This window comes from Dunckerocampus dactyliophorus, chromosome 1, assembly GCF_027744805.1.
Source record: "Dunckerocampus dactyliophorus isolate RoL2022-P2 chromosome 1, RoL_Ddac_1.1, whole genome shotgun sequence".
Classification (NCBI taxonomy): Eukaryota; Metazoa; Chordata; class Actinopteri; order Syngnathiformes; family Syngnathidae; genus Dunckerocampus; species Dunckerocampus dactyliophorus.
The window spans coordinates 11,897,732-11,919,089 of NC_072819.1; the positions used below are offsets into that span (position 1 = coordinate 11,897,732).

The 21,358-nt window shown below is 42.3% G+C and overlaps 1 protein-coding gene across 2 annotated transcripts in view; it reads left to right on the forward strand.

The window, feature by feature from the left end:
• Positions 1–1,409: 1,409 nt before the first annotated feature.
• The window catches only part of cckbra (cholecystokinin B receptor a), a 76,071-nt gene continuing 56,122 nt past the window's right edge, over positions 1,410–21,358 (forward strand). For both annotated transcript variants that reach the window (XM_054797036.1, XM_054797044.1), the window contains exon 1: positions 1,410–1,702. In XM_054797036.1, the coding sequence (XP_054653011.1) occupies positions 1,561–1,702 (142 nt within the window). In that variant the 5' untranslated portion in view covers positions 1,410–1,560. The remainder of the gene's footprint in view (positions 1,703–21,358) is intronic.

Genomic DNA, 21,358 nt, shown 5'->3' on the forward strand with positions numbered 1-21,358 from the left:
ATAGTGTCGGTAGCAGTGTTGCTCACCGATGGAACGAGGTATATATGGGGAGTTGGAGATTGATCACAGGTGTCCCTGATTACTCATCAGTGCAGCCATGACACTGCAAGGATAAAACAGAGGCAGCAGCAGAGTGCAAAAACACAGAACATGACAAGTACCTCCCGATATGTCTGTGAATCACTTTAAACAGTGCTGTTGGTAATATCAATGTTGAAACAGTCCATGACTGTAGAAGCCTGTGTGTGTGATTATGAGAGAAAGTAAGAAATTCAATTTGTCTTGTTTTGTTGCAGGGAAGTACACTATGAAGGCTGAAAAAATTCAGGGAGCTTAATCTATATGTTTTTATTTAACTTTACAAGAGTTGCTGCTTAGCTTGTTAACTCCCTGTACTTTTTGTTGCGTTTGAACTTAAAACAAAGATAAGTTATATATAAATGTTACTTTATTTACTGTGGAAACATTTCAGGGAGCCATTTATTTAAGTTTTTATTCAACTTCTAAGAGATGCTTCTGAGTCTAGGAACTCCATGCTTTTCTGGAGCTATTTTTCTCTTTGTTTGGTTAAATAAACATGCTTTAGGCAGTTAAACTAAGTTAAGTGTTTGTTTTATTCCACATTTTTACAAAATTTTTTACACTTTTAGTGCAAATGAATATTGTCTCCAAATATCAGTTATCGGCCTCCTTAACTACTAATAATCCGTCTTGGTATTGGTCCTGAAAAAACCCGTATCAGTCAATCTCTAATGGAAACCATGGAAACACCTCCTGAATCTGTTTTCCTTCAAAGCATTCTTCACTCTCAGACAGGGTGCAACCTAGCTTGTAACCATTAATGCCCTCTGCAGCATGCGCCCTGAATTACAGCTCAGGAGTCTGACCTGAGAGATTCTTCAAAAAAACATGGTATGCCGCAAACTAAAACTGTTTACAAAAAATACATTGTCCCAAATGATTGGAGCATTTTGTCTGTGACATTCGAATCGGTTGAGAAATGTGAGAAATATGGAACTTTTAAAAATGCCCAATTCATTTTCATTGGGGAAAAAAAATGCTGAAAATCAGGATATTTTTCAGAAATAATTTTTAGATAGCACTTCTTTCCCAAGAATTGTGGGACTAGTTAGTGGACAAAAATGTGGATTGATAATAATAAAACAGATGAAAAGTGGTGCAGAATTTTACACACTATTAATGCTTGATGCCTGTGGCTGTATGATGTATGATGTCATGCATGCAGAAGAGAGCGAGGGAGAGAGAGAAAGGGGGAGAGAGAGAGAGAGCCGAGAGAGCAGGCCTTAGAAGAGAAGCGTCATTCCTCCACAGCGGTGTCTCTGCAGTGCACGTCGTGCGTCACCACTTCAGCTCATTCAAGCTCGCCAGTCAATCATTTTCTCCGCGTCTCTACCAACTTACCATATAGGTTATTTTATTGCCACAGTCAGGCTTTCTCTCCAAGTTTCTCTGACAACTTGGATGTAGCCAAGGGAGACGGCGACGCTTTGATCGCATGTGTGCGCGGGTGTGAATACAAACGTGCACGTCGTGGAGACTATGTCCCTGCAGGAGGTGAACGCGAGTGCGCCGGAGGGGACAGCCTGTGTGAAGCCGTGGAATATCAGCGTGGAAGTGCCCAGCATGAATATGAGCTACACAAACGGATCAGTCCTCCAGAAACTCGCCAACAGACCCAAAGGTAAGTATTTATTTCCCCGCCCCTCTCTTTTCCTCCTTTCCTCCACCAATCTCACCACTTCTGTCCACCCAGCTATCATTCATCCATCCATCCATCCATCCATCACAAATTGTCTTTTAACGTGGAATTAAACCAAAGTCTGATAAACAAGCAATTTGTCATTTAGTTATGGGCATTTTTGTTATTGAATTTCATCAGTCCATCTGAAATAGTTGTAACGAAAAACAGTATTCCTGCTTTAAAATGCAATCATCATACCTCATGTGATAGACACGTTGAATTAATGTAATCAGAAAAACTCAATATATGCTGCCTCAGAATTATGCTCATGCTTGTCTTCTCCTTCAGATTTGCAGCAAAAATTTGCTTTCCAATCCACCCTCCACTGAATAAATTATTCACACGCTTTCCTGTGTGCTGCACCACTTGAATTGAAACACAGAAACATAAATGACATGCACAGAGAGCTTTTAAAAACTGTATCCTTAAACTCCACAGCATTTAGTCTTCCATTAAATACTTTGCAAATTTTTTGACCAAAAAAGAACAGATGTGCTGCCTAGGGGTAGCTTTTCATATTCTGTAGTGATGTTGGTGTCGTGCTAAAAGGCACCTTGAGAGTCAACATCTCTCTCAACTTGTATTGATGATATAATTGTACTAATTATCAATAATTAAGTCCAGAAATATATGTTTTTACTATGGCTGTCAAAAATAGCTTGTTAACGGCGGTAACTATGTGCTATATAAATTAACTAACTAATAACTAACTATATAAATAACTACTAACTGGAACTAATTAAAGTAATTACATTAACATTTTTAGTGTAATGAATGCATGCGCACCATGTCGAGCCACCCCACTCTGTTGTGACGGCACACAGAGGCACAATAGTGTCCCTTTTATAACTTTATTCTGACCTGAACACAACAGCAGTGCAATTCCAACATCATGTATGTATCTTCAACTCACAAACACATCTGTAGCCCTCCTTGGAACAACACTTGTCACATTGTCACAAGACAACAGCGAGTTGTATTCAAGGCACTTAGAACGTCACAACAACATCTTTATTAAGCATTTATGTGTGGCCTAAATAAACAGTAAGACAAAGACAAACAGTAGGTGGATATTCTTCACTATTGTAACTCATACTGGGGAAGTACATTTTTCTGCATGCTGTATGCTCGGATATCCTAGAAATTACATCTACACTCCAAACACTGAATTCAACTTAAAACATTCTGTGATGTCTTTGAACGCAACCCATCCAGGCTCATAATAACACGGTTACAGTGTGATTCAAATGTTAAAGAGACTGGTGTTTTAGGTTTTCAGACGTGTAGTATCTTTTAGCATAATTTGAATTTTCAATTCGTTTGGAGCTGTTAATAGACTCAAATATATAAAGTTGTGTCCTGTCATTTAATTTTTTGTTTAAAAAATTACAGTAAAAAGGGCATGTTTCGTGATTAATTTGTAAACTGATTAATTTTATTAAATTTTTAATCATTTGACAGCCCTAATTTTTACATTAACATTTCACCGCTACAGCTGTCAGTCACGGTATTCTGCCTCATTTGCATACTAGTATCTTCTGTTGTGTAGACATAACATAGACAGGAAAACATCACCTTTGTATAGTCTGCCTTAACAAAAGGCATAGTATATCATAATGAATTAATGCTTGTTACCACAAGCTGTAGCTTTACCACAAGAGACAGTCAATGATGAGGAACGAGTTCAATTTGCATAAAGAAGTGCCCCTTTTATACACAGTATCTTCACAAAAAATACAGAGGGAATACAGCGTCATTAACTGCAGTAGCACTCTCCAGTCATTTGACTTTGGTTAGTGACCGAAAGGACAAGGTCCCGCGTACAAGCGGCTGAAATGAGTTTTCTCCGTGGGGTCTCTGGGCTCTCCCTTAGAGATAAGGTGAGAAGCACTGCCATTAGGGAGAAACTCTGAGAAGATCCGCTGCTCCTCCGCATTGAGAGGAGCCAGATGAGGTGGTTGGTATGTGGTCAGGATGCTTCCTGAACGCCTCCCTGGGGAGGTGTTCAGGGCATGTGTGACCGGTAGGAGGCCTTGGGGAAGATCCAGGAGAGGGTGCAGAGACTATTTCTCTAAACTGGCCTGGGAACGCCTCGGGATCCACCAGGAGGAGTTTGACGAAGTAGCCGGGGAGAGCAAAGTCTGGGCTTCCCTGCTTAGGCTGCTGCCCCGCGACTCGAGCTGGCCCGCGACGCTGGAAGGATAGAAGTACAGTCGACGCCCCTACAACATAAATAATCCATTTCGAGAACGTTTACGTGATAGGGTTTTTATGTTATACGAAGCCTAAAATACATGTAAATAGCTTAATCCGTTCCAAGATCTTCCCAAACTCACCCCTTTGGCCCTTCAAAATATTCAAAGTCCACCAAATATGGTGGGAAAATATAAGAAAACGTTAACAAACATAGTGGAGTAACATTCCAATATAAAATAAGGTAATAAATAAGATTACTGTAAATGATTAAAACTGAAAAACAAAAACAATCAACTAGTTTAAGGGCGACAACAAGTACGATGAGGAAGGGAGGTTGAAGGGAGAAGCCTGTCTCTCACACAAACACACGTACGCGCTGTATAAGTCAGCCAATGAGATGAGAGCGTAGGCGGTGCCGCGATAAACAGCCAATCAGATAAGAGCGTAGGTGGTGACCCGATAATCAGCCAATGAGATGAGAGCGTAGGCGGTGCCCCGATAATCAGCCAATGAGAGCGTGAAGCGTCAGAAGGCGTCATCAAGTGTACTCTGTTAGTCATGGAGAATGTTTCCCTCTCTCTCTCGCGCGAGCTATTCAAATAGAATTTCTGAAATTGCACCAACTTGACGCTTTACGTTATATGGAATTTCTAATATGATGCAAAAACTTTACATAAATTCTTTACGTTCAGTGGAATTTACGTAAAAGGAGGTTTACGTTATGCGAGGTACTACTGTATGTTTCACCTACTGACACCTAGTGACCAGTGTAGAATACTGCACATTGAATGTATCGTCTTAATGTCTTTTAGCCCTTTTTATGCTTCAGAATGCTTCATTTAGGCAAAAAATACATAACATTTGTTTAAATATGCATCCTTTTTTTACACTAATAGGCCGAATTTAACCACAAAAACAGTATGATTTATTAAATAATATTTTTTGATATATAATAATATATTTTTAACATTATATTTTTGAAAAACTGTGAGACTGTGACATTCAAACCGCAATGTAGCAAGGGATGACTGTAATTTGTTAAAAACCCTTTGAATTACAATATGCTGGTATTGGTCGACCAGACCTTTGATACTACACACACACACACACACACTACACACTACATTTCAATGTCCAGTTTACAAGATGAGGTTTTGTACCATGTTGTGATGGAGGGTTATGTATGGAAAAAGTGCTTACATGATTCTTTAAGCATTAATTACTAAATTGCATACAGTTGTATGAATCCCAAATTCAACCTCTGCCACCTCATGGAAATGTTGGGGCCTAGTTAGCAGCTTTGTAGTGATTTATGATTTACTGTAAAGGGATCAGGCACAATCCTTGAAACAGTAACCCCGGTTTGAGCTGGACTACGCTGGAACCCTTTACCAGCTTTACCTTGACCTTGCAGCTATACCTGCTGTCCATACTTAGGCTTTAGAACCATACAAAACAAAAACGGACCTTGTAAAAATAATACTAAAATTAAGTTTAAAATAAAATAAAGTGAAGTAAACAATTAACAATTCAACGTGACAATAATTATAATTACCAGTGACGTGTGGTCAAGAGAGCAGAGCCAAATAAAAGAATATTTTTACATTTTCTTAAGTAAAAATTGCTGAACTTCCTGATCAAATATGGGGCAGAAATATTAGATGAGGCTGCCGTGTGCGTCTCTTCTCAGCTTATTGTGCAAGCCCAGCCTACCTTCTGAGTGCGCTCGGGCAGTGCACTGAGTTGGATCAGGATCTGTTTGTCAGCATGTTGCCATAATATAATGTTGCAGAAACATTTATTATACCTGGGTTTCCCCTAGGATTTTTGGAAGGTGTGGTGGTGGGCTGCGTCGTGCCGCCGCTGTGTCGTGCTGCTGCTGCGTCTCTGTAGCAGAAATTTTAAAAAATTATTTAATTTAATGTCGGTAATAATATCAACATTAGGGTTGTTTCCACATGCTTGAACAACAAATGCATTAATTAACTTTAAATGCCTTTCTCTGTTATCTTTTTTCCACTCCTTATCTGTCAAGTGCCAACAGGGCACACGATTTTGCAGATGATTTCGGTGCATGTTTTTCAAAATAAAGTGTAGTGAAATGTTTTTATGATATTTGATAGATATTTTATTTCAAATTAAGTGTGGTCAACATGTAAATAATAGGCTATACATGTATCTATATAGCACACGGGAGCTCACATTTTTTCAGCCTGTGGGCTACTTTGCCCCAAAGATCTACAGTACCTCCCACTATAAACATAGAGAATATATATATATTTATTTATTTAATTGATAAATATGAGTATTTATGTAAATTATACATGTATATCAGGGGTGCACACAATCAAAACGATCTACCTCTTCCTATAAAACATATAGCATATATAAATTTAAGCGGGAAACCTTGTGACTACTATACTAAATACTAATGATTAGCATTTCACATTCACAGTTTCAAAGTTTACAGGTCATCAAAATAGTTGATATTCAGTAATTCACAATTCAAATCAATATGGCAATAAAGATAATTGCTCAATAGTTGTGTACATAAACTGAGTAATATGTCAGTGAAAATAGCTATCAGTTAGCTATAGCATTCATCATGTATTAAATCCAGTTAGCGTTTGCTGTATAACATTACAGATACTGTATACGTGAAATTAAAGGGATTATGCAAAAGATAATGCAGCCGTAGTCAAGGCAACATATTAAAAATCTTTAAACAATGGGTACATTTTCCATTTCATCGTGAAATAGTAGTTTAACAAATGAACTTGGAGAAAACACAGATTGCTATAGTAGTAGAGTTCATGACGCAAAGCACAGCCATGAAGCAATTGACGTTTTTTTCGACATAAGTAGCCGCTACAAGTGAACGGATAACTTTTGTGATAGATATAGGCATTTACCGCTGAGTTAGTTCATCCTTAATCAGAATAATAAAGATGACAGTTGCATTATCCGTGTGTGCCAGCCGACATCTATTCTCCACTTTAATTTTTATGCAGCACCGCGGCACAGGAGCGAATGAGAAGGGGCCTTAATGTCAGCTGACTGATGTCATATGACATCTATGAAGTGACAGTAATGATGCAGGTGACACGCAACCAACACTACCTTCATGATCGCTGTAATGGGCACCCCTGATATAACATACAGTATATGTCCATCCAACTTGATAAGAAGTCCTACCAACACTCATATTTGCCATTTATTCATGATTATGATTTTATTTTAGGCATTCACATTTCTCTCATTGTTTTCACGTAAAAAACCCCCAAGTCATTTCCAAGGTGTGGCAGCTTTTAATGAGCCGTGGCACGCCACCACGATCTATTATATGTAGTGGAAACCCTGTATACACCATGACTTTCTATAGCTTGTGTAATGTCTTTAAAGGAAAACTGCACTTTTTTTGGAATGTTGCCCATCATCCACAATCCTTATGTGAAACATGAACACATATTTCTTTCCCTTATATGTGCATGCTAAAGAGAGAAAACCAGTTAGCATGAGAGCGCTAACATTGCACGTCATGGGACACGCCTGTAAAACCTCTAAAAAACACACCTCTAAAAAATCTCTAATAACGTTTCATTGTGTTATATACATGCTGTAATCATGCATTAGGTACGTTTATGATAACGTAATACTCACAGTATTTTGCTGAATTTTGATCATTTTAAACTAGGCCTGTCAAAGTTAACACATTAATAACTTAACAGAAGTTTCCTTTTTTTTTTTTTTTTTTTTTTACCCCTGTCCTGTCCAGCCTTTAAAGCAGATAGAACTGTACATCAAAATGCCATCAAGTGCTCAACAGATTTACTCTGCCAGGGAGAAGTGTGATATACAATTACCCTGTTATACAGAATTTATTTGACTTTGATGCTTGTTATTAGGCAAATTTGGAGCGACCGGACCGGAGCAGGAGGGACAGAGAAGAAGAGAAAAGAAAACAGGGGGGGTGCGGGGATGAGAGGGGGACAAAAAAAAAAAGAGAGACAAGAGACAAGGACAACAGCAGCAACAACAACAATTGTGACAACAAGAACAGAACAACAGAAACATACAGAACTACATCAGCAAATAAATGTCTGTGACAACTATAAAGACGAACAAGGACATAAGGACAAAGGACAAAACAATATCAACAACCACAATGACAATGCTGTCAATGACAATCACACATAATAGCAGTCATGAAATGATGAACTATGATAGCGATCACAATGACAATACTGCATTGAAACAGTCACACATAATAGTAGTCATGAAATGATTATCTATGATAGTGAACAGAATGATAATTACTGTAATGCACATCATTGTAAAAAAAACTATAGTCATACTGCTGATATCACCGTCGCTGTAATAAAACCAACAACATATAACACCCTGGTTAACTCAGTGAGTAATGTGGGGAAGTACGTATGTACTGTGAGTGTGCATATGTACAGGTATCGCTATGTGGGGAAGACTTCATATATATAAAAGGTGCAAGAATGTGTGGGCGTGTAATTGTCACTGAGAATGCATGAAAGGAAAGGGGCCGCCCTCCACCTCCCAGAGAGCCCCGCCCCAAATAGCCAGGCCGAGCCCCCGCCGCCAGAAGGCCACCAGGCCCACAGGGGCAGGCAGCACAAATATCAGTGCCCCAAGAGCCAGCCCAGAGAGCACTCCCCCCCGGGAAGACCAGCAAGGGGCCGAAGAGAGGTAAACGAGTACCTGGGGCCACAAACCGGCAGGCCCAGAGACGCCCCCACAACCGGAAAGAAGCCCGCCCACCCCGGAAGCGCCAATCCCCCCCCACCGCCACCCCCACTCCTAGGGAGCGGAGCCCGGCCTTCCCCGGGCCAACCCCCGCTCAACCCCCAACACAGGGCCCAGGGATGCAGGAGGCACACCTTCCACCCACCCGACGGAGGCACGGGTGGCAGAGATGTACGGACTGCCGGGGAGCAGGAAGACACCAGGCCACACCCTCCCAACGGTAGGACGCCGCCAGCAAAGCAGACAGAGGAGTCAGCGAGGAGGAAAGCGGGAAACTGAGCAAGCGGGCGGGAAAACGGGCGAGCAGCCAGGCGAACCACCACACAGCGCCAACCAACACCCGTGGGCCAGCAAACCCCGGAGAGGGAGCGGGAGCACCGCACCCGAAGCCGCAGGGAGACGAGAAGGCGAGACCAGCAGCAGACCAGCCGACGGACCCCACCAACCACCAAAAGCCAGACCAGCCACATGCCACCAGAGTGGACAGCGCACCACCCACGCACCGGAGCCCCACCCCCGACAAGCCCACAGACAGACCGGGGGAGGCGAGGACACAGACAGCGGCCCAGCAGACCACAAAGCGCAACGGCGACAAACGCCCAAGCGCCCGGCAGAGCACAACCCCCCCCCCAGCGGGCCCGGCCCCAGGGCACACGCCCTGTATGTAGATGATAGCTAATGATGCAATTAAAATCGGGGGACAGCTGCCGCTCGGAGGGCCACTCAGCTGACCAGCCCCCCCAAACCCTAAGTGTCTACTCTGCGATTAAAATTGGGGGGCAACAGGTCAGTGGCACGGTAGGGGCAAAGGAGCCCCGCAAGGCAGCTCCCCTCCCCAACCACGCCCGACCATAGGCCACCCCCCAAAGTCCTATATGTATGTGAGGTGGTGCAGTGGAACAGGAAGGATGGGGGCCCCATACCCCAACGCCGCCCAAACCGAGCAGGGGGGGGGACCAAGGACACATGACCGACCGGCCACCCACCACAGCCCAGGCTCGGACGAGCAACAGGCCGCACGACACACCACAGGCCCTACCCGGCCCGCCAGGATGCCCAGTCCGGCCCACCCAACCCCCCAGAGGCGATACCCCCAGCGTCCCCCAACACCGGAGCCCCACTGGAGGTAGCGTCCACAGCGCCACCCCCAAACCGGCAAACACCACGGACCAGCCACACGCCCCAAGGCAGATCCGACCGCCACTAGAACAGCGGGAACCGCGCCCACGCGCCCCCCCGCATACCACCACGGCCGGCAAGGGAGCAACACTACGACGACCACAAGAGCACCAGACCCCACAAAGAGCGGAGCACGGCCACACCCACGAAGCACGCAAGCCAGAGGCGCCAGAGAGAAGCAAGCACCGCACAACAGGGCCCACGAGAGGAGCGGCCCCCCGCCCAGCGCCCGCCCCGCCCCCCGCAGACCGGCCACTACTCCACCCCCCGCCCATCCACCAACACGCCAAGGGAGAAACCCCAGAAGGAGGGAGACAACCGCCGACCAGGAAGCAGAGACCAGCCAGACACCAGCAGGTAGCAGGGACCGCCTGCCAGCCCCACCCACAAGCCCCTGGCCAAAGCCACCCCCGACCGCCCCACCCCGGAGCAAGCATCCCCCCGCCGATCCCCGCCAGCGCCACGCAGTAGAACACCACCACGCCGCCCGCCCCCACGCGCACCCACCCGGGGGAGATAGCTCCGCAGGGGCAGCTGGGCTCAAGCACCCGCGCCCCCACCAGGGGGAGAGGCCGGCCCCCACATCGGACGACCCCACGCGGCAGCCGAGCAGGAGGGCCCTGGGCAGACCCCGCCCCACCCCCAGAGGCAAAGGAGGCGAGGGAGAGCCAGCGCCACCAGCCACACACGGGCCCCCCCAGCAGCAGTAGGCGCCCGGCACCCGCAGGATGCAGCACCCCGCCCACCCACCACCCCGGAGGTCAACCAACGCCGCCCCCTGGACGGCCCCCCCGACCCCTCCCCATCACCCGACCCGGACCCCTCCCCACCCCCACCTTTGGCTAATGAAGGGCAGGTTACAAATTGGGATTTCATGGCTAAGTGATTGTTCTATGTCTAGCCATAAATAATCCAATGGGTTAGGTTTGATCCATTTTAAGATATACTGTAACCTGTTTGCAAGGAAGTAGTTGGAGAAGTTGGGGAGTTCTAAGCCCCCAAATTCTTTAGATTTTTGTAATGTTTTGAGACTTATTTGTGCTGGCTTATTTTTCCAAAGAAATTTATTTATGTACAGTATGAATCTAATGACTTGAACCAAATTATAGATGGTTTGGTGGGGATCATGGAAAACAGATAATTAACCTTTGGTAAAATCATTATTTTCACAGAGGATACTCTGCCTGTAAGTGAGATGGGCAAGGTTCTCCACCGTGCAAGATCATCCTCGATTGACTTCAATAGTGGAGTATAATTCAAGCGGATCAGGTCTGACAGGTTGGAGGAAATGTTAATACCCAAATACTTAATGTTTCCTGAACACAGTGGTATAGAGGGGGTGCTCTGGAAACCAAAGTTAATGGGCAGTACTGTGGATTTAGACCAGTTAATGGAGTAATCTGAGAAGGTGCTATAATTGTTAGAGTGAGATAGATTCGTGAAGTGAAGAATGTGAATTATCTAGGAAGAGTAATACATCATCAGCATAAAGGCTTCTCTTATGATGAACATTTGTGGTGTGGATCCCTTTAATATTTATATGTTGTCGAATTGCAGCTGCAAGAGGTTCGATAAAGATAGCAAATAGTGAGGGAGAGAGTGGACACCCTTGCCTAGTACCTCTTTGTAAAGTAGATTCTGGAGAGATGTGATTGTTGGTCCGAACAGAGGCCTTCGGGGTGTTATATAGTATTTTAATCCATGTTCTAAATGAATCTCCAAAGCCAAATTTTTGTAGTGTTGCAAAGAGAAATTTCCAGTTTACTCTGTCAAATGCTTTTTCCGCATCTAATGAGACAATTGTGGTTTCTAAATTATGGATGATAGAGTAATCAATCAGATTGATTAGACGGCGTATGTTGCTAGTTGAGTTTCTCCCCTTGATAAATCCTGATTGATCAGGGTGTATTATATGAGGGGTAACTTTTTCCAGCCTTATAGCTAACGCTTTGCATATTATTTTAAGATCTGCATTAATCAGTGAAATTGGACGATAACTGGAAGGTAGTGTTGGGTCCTTATTCGGTTTCAGCAGGAGACTGATTGTAGCTGAGTTCACGTTTGGAGGCAAGCATGAACTGTCTTTAATTTCCAAAACCATTCTAAGAAATACTGGAGATAGTAATGACCAGAATGTTTTATAAAACTTGGCAGGGAAACCCTCAGGTCCTGGTGCTTTGTTATTCGGCAACCGGTGTAGAGCATTATGGAGTTCTATTAATGAAATGGGTACATCTAAGTTTGTCACCTGTTCGTTATTTAATTTTGGTAATTCTATGGTGTTGAGAAATGTTTCGATATCTGGGAGAGATGGTTTAATCTGAGGTGTATATAGATTTTTATAAAAGCTCCTAAAGACGGAATTTATTTCCAGGAGGTGAGTGATATGACCTACTGAGTTTCTAATGTAGGAGATAGAGCTTTTTCTTTATTGACTTTTAGTTGGTTAGCTAAGTATTTTCCGTGTTTATTGCCATGCTCAAACTTTTCCAAACGTAGTCTCTGCAGTTGGAACTGAATTTTGTGGTCAGTAATTTCTTTTAAGTCTAGTTTCAGTTTCCTTAGGTTACTTAGGATATGCTCATCTTGTGAGTCAGCATGAGCTGCTTCGAGGATTTGGATTTTTTTCTCCAACTCTGATTCTAGTAATCTCTCTTTCTTTTTCTTATATGATGAATATGAAATGATTTTTCCGCGCATTACTGCTTTTGCTGCCTCCCACAGAATACTAGCCTCGACACTGGGTTGGTCATTGAAGTCTAAAAACATTGTCCACTCTCTTTCAAAGTATTTTAGGAAGTCTGAGTCTTTTAGTAATGATGTATTTAATCTCCAGCATCTAGTTGAGCGCTCATAGTTTGGTTAGTAAGAAAAAGAGAGACTGGGGCGTGATCACTAGTGGTGATAGGGTGTATGTGAATGTTTGAAATGTCTGATATGATTGAGTTGCTTGTCAAAAAGTAGTCAATACGAGAGTAGGTGTGGTGCACTGGTGAGAAATAAGTATATTCCCTGTGAGTAGGGTGATAAGAGCTCCAAGCATCACAAAGACCAAAATCATTCATGTATTTCTTCAGTATCGATGTTGATTGAGGCTCACGATGTCTCCCAGCTGGACTAGACCTGTCCACTTCTGGATTAAATACTAAGTTGAGGTCCCCTCCCAAGATCATACTTGTATCCAAATGTGCAGAGAGAGAAGAACAGAAGGCATGAAAGAAGGAGGGGTCGTCAACATTCGGACAATATATGTTGGCAATGCAGAAATGTACATTATCAACAGATATGTTCATTATTATATATCTCCTTTCTGTGTCTGTAATAGTGTTCTGGAGTGTAAAATTCACCCTCCTGTTAATTAAAATAGCTACCCCTCTCTGTTTGGAGTTGTAACTTGCTAAATATGTGTGTGGGAACTGTGGTGAGTGAAGTGTATGGACAGCTGACTTGGACATGTGAGTCTCTTGTAATAAGACAATGTCTGCTTGGGTGTTCTTCAAATGATTAAACATTTTTTGTCTTTTTTCTATTGACCCAACTCCCCTGACATTCCAAGTGACAAACTGTAGTGAGTTCATCCTACACTAGCTTTTGGTGATGTGTGTGTAAACAAGATCAAATGTGAAGTATGTGTACCTGGAAGTAAAATTCATGAGAATATATACAGTACATTTAAATGTATGCTTAATTTGTACATAGGCAAAGTGTAACATAGTAATCCTGAATGAACTGAGCCAACTAAAGCGAGGACGTGATGTGGGTTTATGCATAAGCGAGATGAGCGTGCTTGTGAGTAGTTGTGATATCCATATCAATAGTAGAATATGATGTGTATGTGTAGGAGAATGCGTGCACGTGTATGTATTTGTGTGAATAGCTTGAATTTGGTTGGGCTTGGACTTTGAGGGTGTATGATGTTACTGTGAAGAGATGCTGATGAAGGAGAGAGCTGGCAGACAAGATGATATGTGACAATATGAGGAGGGGAGAAAACGTGAGACAGAGGGAGGAATAGAAGAGGAAGAAAGAAAAAGAAGAAAAAAAAGGACAAAAAAGAAGAAAGGCTGTGCATACATACAGTGGGATAGAGAGAGAAAAAAAACAGGGGGGGGGGGTAAAGTGGGAGCAGACAGTAACATGCAAATGCTACAAGTGTGCGCGCTGCGAGATAGAAAGAAAAGTTACCTGGTTGAGATAGATCATTAGTTACCATATCAATACAGTCATGGTGTTCCTTCCTGGTCGCGGTAAAGTTGTCTATTGACGAAGAGTTTATCCACCGTGATGACAGCTCGGCATCCCTCTTAATGAACTTCCTCCGAACAGGGAACAGGTGTCGGCGCCTGTCGAGGATTTCTCGGGGGAATTGATCGTTGACGCTGAAGTCCGTCCCCTTCAGCTCCCGGCCTCGGCCCTTCACCTGTTCCTTCTGCTTAAAATGTTCGAATTTCGCCACGATGGGTCTCAGCCTACGGTTCTCTGGCTTCTTGGCTACCAGGCGGTGAACGCGGTGAAAAGTGATGTTTTGGATGGCGTTCGCTGGGGGTTTGAGTTGTTGCGCCATGAAGGCCCTCACCGATTCTTCCGGGTCCTCCTCAGATTTTTCGGGAATTCCCACGAAGACCAGATTGTCCCTCATGCTCCGGGCCTGGAGGTCTAAGATAGTCTCCTTCATGGTCTTATTTTCTTGGACGAGTTGTGAAACTCCGTCGGTGAGGTTTCCTTTAACGACGTTAATTTTTTTGACACGTGATTAATGTGCACTGCGATAGTTGATTACCAGGAAAGACTTTCAACACACACGTAACATACAGTACATACATTATAGAGATCTGATTTATGTTATTCATTATGTATTGTGCAAAACTACGACAGGAACAACATCAAATTCAAAGCACTAAATTAATAATGAGAGCCACCAGCTGCCAGTGCGAACCTGCAGGACTTGTTTTTTTCAGAGAGGTGTGCCAACAGATATGCACTCAATATGGTAATCAAATCTTACCTGTATGCATTCCCATGTAGTATCAGCATTTGGGACCAAATATGAGGTGAAAGAAACACCAGAAAAATATAGTAAAGGTGTCTTATCTGTGCATAGTGGGAAAAGATGCATTGCAAAGTTAAATGGTGTGTTCAAGGACCGTGGAACAGAGTGGAACAAGTCGCAGCTCGTATTAAACATGCAAAAAGTGTTGGGATTTCTAACTAAATATATATATATATTTTTTTTAAATAAAACAATGGCACATATTTCCAATATTGTTTGTACACTGTATCGAATTGTTCTGTTTTTAAAATATATAGTTTTTTAATCATATCTTAACTCGTGTACCTAGATGCGTATGGAAGCGTTTATCTATTATAAATAAAAATGTCTATCTGCGAATAATGGCGATTAATTCTGAATTAACTATGAACAAAATGTGATTAATCGCAATTAAATATTTTCATCGATTGACAGCCCTGTTTTAAACTTTACCGGAACTTCTTTCCTTGACGCATTGATTTCACACAGCCAATAGGACTTAATGCTACTTCCGTCAACAACAGCAGCAGCATAGACAGATTGTGTCTGTTTGCTATTACTAATCATGGCAGACTTCGTGAGAGCTGCCTCTACTACTTTTGGACAAATAATGATCCAGGGTACGTATTCACAAAGCTTCTCAGAGTCCTCTCCGAGAGCTCCTAACTTGGCCTAAAAATTCCTAGCAAGGAATTTAGCTTAAGAGTGATTAAGGCAGTTCCTGAGAGCAACTCTGAGCAAGGAGGGGACAGAAACTTTTGTTAGTGAGGAGGTGTAGTTGACCCCGTTGCTAGGTAAGACGCAGTCTTCTAAGTAGGCCTGTCACGATAATGGATCAATCGATTTATCGATTGATAACAAAAACCCCCAAAACAGGTCGATAATTATGAGCCCTCGATAAATTGACATGTACCTGCGCGCCTGCTCCATATGTTAGTCTCTCTGTGGTACACAGCTGGATGACAAGAAGGTTCACTCTGCATGTGTCTGTGCGCATTGGCTCTATATGAAATTAATTAGGAAGCAAGGCCTTGCTTATGCAGCTCGACAATCCGACCACGTTCAAAAAAAGAAAGCTTCTTAGTTTTAGCCATCAGGAGGGCATGACAGTGTGAATGCCTGATAAAAAATGAAAATTTTGAGCAGATTTTGGCTTTTATAGCCTGTGGTCTTAAACTTTTGGTCAAGTGATAAACAACCTATTTCATTTTTTTTGTTTGTTTAAATTACATGTTCCAAATGTTTTTTGCCTCACTCCCCCTTCTTGCTTTTGCATATTGGAGCTCTACGTAAAAACTCATTAAGATCCAAATGTACAAAATGCAAATTCTAGCAATTTTCCAACTGGTCTTAAGATTTTGATCAGGAGCGTGTGGTGTTTGAATTGCGCTGCTGTTGATGTGTTCAGGTCAGAATAAAGTTATAAAGTTATAAAGGAGCGACAGACTCTGTGGGGAGCTACACTGTGTCGCTGTCTGTCGTCAAAACAGAGAGCAGTATGCGCTCAATACGCTAAAGAATTCGCGTAATTAATAAAATAAATTAGTTATCACCATTAACGTGCTATTTTTGACAGCCCTACTAAAAACTAAGTCTTACAGATCACTTACACACATACACAGTACACATATAGGTGAATAATAAACTGTAAATACAGCAACTTCTGATCATCCATCCATCCATTTTCTATACCGCTTCTCCTCATTAGGATCGTGGGGGCATGCTGGAGCCTATCTCAGCTGACTTCGGGCGACAGGCGGGTACACCCTGGACTGGTCGCCAACCAATCGCAGGGCACACTCACATTCATACCTATGGACAATTTAGAGTCACCAATTAACCTAACATGCATGTTTTTGGAATGTGGGAGGAAGCCGGAGAAACCGGAGAAAACCCACACACTCACGAATATGCAAACTCCACACAGAACTGCCCAAGGGAGAATCAAACCCAAGTCTTCCTGATCTCCAGGCTGTTATTGTGTTGGCCAACGTGCTAACCACTAGACCACCGTGCGGCCCATAACTTCTGATCAATCCATGCCAATTTCAGACTTAAAATAATGTACCAATTTAAGCCCCACCCATTTCTGGTTACACCCCGCCCATTACAAGTACTAATACGGATACAGATAATTTAGATGGGTGAACAGATACACATACAGATTATGGTGTACTTGCTCATCTCTACTTACAATGTCTGCTCTCATTGGGAGGCCGACTGAGCAAGACTTCTTTTCTTTAGTTTTTTTTTTTTTTTTAGGGCTTTATAGTCAAAATAGGTGAGTCTTGTTATGTGCATTGTTAGCTCCCACATGCTAACTCATTTTCTCTCTTTAGAACGCACAGAAAACGGAAAGACGTGTGGTCATGTTCCACATAAGGATTGTGGATGATGGGCAAAATAAATAAAAGTGCAGTTTTCCTTTATTGTAGACATCATTATTATTGCTAATCGGACAATAAAATACAGAGAAATGTCATACAGGAGGTCCTTGTAGTACTCACCGTATTCTGAAGGGGCAGGGGCGTGCAAAAGCTGGAAGGTGCTTGCCACTGCCCTACTTCCATACTTCCTTTTTTTGATAGCAGCAAAAATTGGAGAGCAGCAAGTCATATGCATTAAAGATAGTTTTGTGTTCTGCTGAATGAATAAATAAATTTGACTGCCAAGATGGAGGGTTATTTATACAGTATATAAAGCTCACCAGAAGGTGATCAGACTTTTACAACAAAGTATCAGGGCCCGTATTCACATAGCGTTCTAAGGCTAAAAAATAGCCCTTAGTGATGTCACTCTTAGAAAAATCTTAGAATTCGTTGAGTTTTTTTACTTGCTAAGATAAAAATTGTTCACAAAGCGTCTTAGGCCTTAAGAGCTCCTAAGGCAGCAAAATGTTAGGGCCCTGTCACACCTTGACGATTTAGGCAGCGCATGCCTGACGTGATGATTTTGATGGCATACGTTGAACTGTGGACGTTTTTTAAAATTTTGGGCGTATACATAGCGTATTCATAACAAGTTGGACGTATACATGACGTATTAGTAACTTATATAGAATGTTTCTATAACTTATAGACAACTTATACCAATGAATGTGTAGCGTGTTGCTGGCGTTCACAACTTATGCCCAACATCAGTCTAACTTATGCAAACCGCACGGCAGCGTATGGCCGACAATGACGTGCCGTAGCCTATAAAAAGGCTGCCAGTTGATGACTCACCTCGCTAGACATCGCAGTGTCAACATCAGCATCATGCCAAAGAACATTTCCAAGACTGCTGCCGTCAGGGCAGTGACAGAGGGATCCATCACCACCCACAGCCTCCTCCTCCCACTCCCACTCTGATGGAGATGACGCAGGTTGTAATGCCCCTTCCCCTCCTGTTGGTTCCATTCCCCAAAGTTGTTTGAGTATTATTAAAGTGTTGCACTGTGCAATAACACTTGAAGGAATACGTTTATTATCGTTCATTACTGGGGTTTGGTGTCATTATGACGGATGATCATGTATTGTCAAACCTGTCTTAGCAGCCACCTGTATAGAACGGCCACTGAAAAATCACCCGCAGAAAATTTGCATGTTATAGACCCTGTGTATAGCAGTCACCTGTCCGACGTGGGCAGCGGCCACCCATTTTGTATCCCTTGGTCAATATCTGACCGCATGTAGCGGCAAAAATGACGACTCAAGCAGAAGCTTGATGCACGAAAAAGTTTTGTTTTTTAAGCAATGAAGCCGTCGTGTGTAGACTTTAATTACTGAGTCCTAGCTCAGTCACAATCATTCACAAGATCCACACAAACTGTCAGTTGTTCGACATAAAAAAAAGCCGTCTTCTTTGGAGCTTGTTGCAGACAGTGACACCGTTTATTTCCTGGTGTGAGACAATGTGCACTGGTCAATACTGTAATGCCCCTTGTTGTGGGGAAGGAGAGACTCACATCGCCGATGCACTTTAATCGCTTTATAAACAGTGGTTTATTAACCTAGTAGTGCTTTACAACTTTTATCCGCAGTCCCACAGTGCCCTCTACTGGTCAACATGTAACAGTATAATTATATGTATCTGCAAAGACAACAAGCTTCTAATCACAGACATGTTAATATGTGCGTGCACAAATTCAAATCGGCCGCCAACCTGTCTATAACGGCCACCTGCCTATAGCGGCCACTTTTGCCATTTCCCTTTAGTGGCCGCTATAGACAGGTTTGACCATATATATATATATATATATATATATATATATATATATATATATATATATATATATATATATATACATACTTTTCTATACGTTCAGTGGAATTTACGTAAAAGGAGGTTTACGTTATGCGAGGTACTACTATACAGTAAAAATGGGCATATTTCAGACATGTAAATGGTCATTGTTAAATTTATTTTGAACATCGAGGAAAAGGCTTCTTGAGACGTCATCTGTACTTCTGTGTAGAAGGTGTCGGACGTTTCGCTCCTCATCCGAAGAGCTTCGTCAGCAAACTAATAAGTGCTGGTAGCTTAGGCCTTAAATACAGTAAGAGTGGGCAGAATTGGTGTGCCAACACCCTCCTCCTATTGGTTCGTTACACTAAGCCTGGGCGGAGCAGTGGTATAATCCTATCCTGTTATTCACACCTACGATAAAAGGGAAGTGTCGCTCCCTGAATTGGGTATGAACGACTCTGATACTGGCTTGTTAGCATCTATTGTTCTGGCTCGGCCCTGCCTTCACCTCATTTGCAAGACTAAGAGCTGTGGGTTTTGGTCTCAGTAACCTGCTGAACACAGGGTCCAAATTAAACCTCAAACCACCATTCCGATTCAATGATGGGTTCTGTTGTTTGACAAAAATAGCTTCCTTTACTCCTCTTTCAAACCATCTGTTTTCTTTGGCCAAAATCTTTACCTCGCTGTCCTGAAAAGAGTGATTGGTAGCTTTCAGGTGTAGATGTACTGCTGATTGAGGACCACTAGCATTGTCCCTGCGATGTTGATAAAGCCTTTTTTGGAGCATTTGCTTAGTTTCCCCAATGTAGTGCTCTTTGCATTCCTCATCTTTACAGTGGATGGAATAGACCACATTGCTCTGTTTCTGGTTTGGAGCCTATTTTGAACAGGTATGCAAGTTACATTGGAATACATCATATAGTACAATTCACAGTTCTACATGTCCAAAAAGGAGTCACATCAATTGCAATACATTTGTTCTCTTCCTGTATTCCAAATGTACTCTTTGCTAGTTTAAAACACACAAGAAAATGATAAGGTAACATAAGATGTGACATGGTGATTAATCATGATTAATTAATTTGAAAACCGTGATTGATCTGATTACAATTTTTAATCATTTCACAGCCCAATATTAAACATTACAATTACAAATAAAATAAATGAAATCAAGTATGGAAATGACAATTCAGCCGAAGTCAAGGAAACGCATAAAAAGCTGAAGCAATAAGAATATATTACAAGTCATCATAAAATAAAAGCAACAATAACTAGTGTGTAGAAAAACACACTCACGGCTCAGTTGAATTTTGAGTTGAAAGGTTTTGCATGGAACTAACCGCTACAAATGCAGTGAGGACTTTTATTGTACCGCTGAGTTATTTTATCCGGACTTTAGATAATAAAGATAAAAATGCAGTTATGCATGCTGCTTGAGATGCTATCCGCCACAACAGACACCAGTGATTGCTTCCACTTGCAGGGATTTTGATGTCAGTTGATTGATGTGATGTGGACTACAGTATTACTGTACTCAGAAGGGTTATACTCTATTGAACTGATCGATACAGATACATTTATTGTTGCACACCTAATAGCAATGTAGTGTAGTTTGTGAGGAACAAACAAAAAACTATTGGCAACACTGAAAAGAAGTGGATAAGCAGATACTGGATAGTCTGAAACTAAATTGTGTTTAGTTACATAGTTACATATCCTTACATATGTATGGATACTGTCATTAAGTATGAAGTATTATTCACTTAAAGATAAAGGAAAATGTCAAAAATACAATTTACAATGTTAAAGATGGTACACATAATGTTTTGTATCCATATCTTCATCCAGATTTACACAAAATTGCAATGTATTCCTCCGTGGCCCATGATCTTGTCAAACTGTCGTGGAAACTGGTGTAAACTAGCAATAATATGATACTTTGTGTTATGTGGTCACAATGTGTACACATTGGAGACAGTTTACATGAGAATCTGGCCCTTTAAACTTATAGTTGATGTGTTTGCAGGAGGCGCAGTGTTGATGCAGATTTTCTGTTTGTAGTCCTCCGGAGAGACTGCAGTGCCATAATTCAGCTTCTGCTTGTCTGGCTTCCCTTTAAATAGATGTGAGATCACACCGACTGTACAGGCCACTGCACTTCTTCCGTCCTCCCATTTTTCAATTAG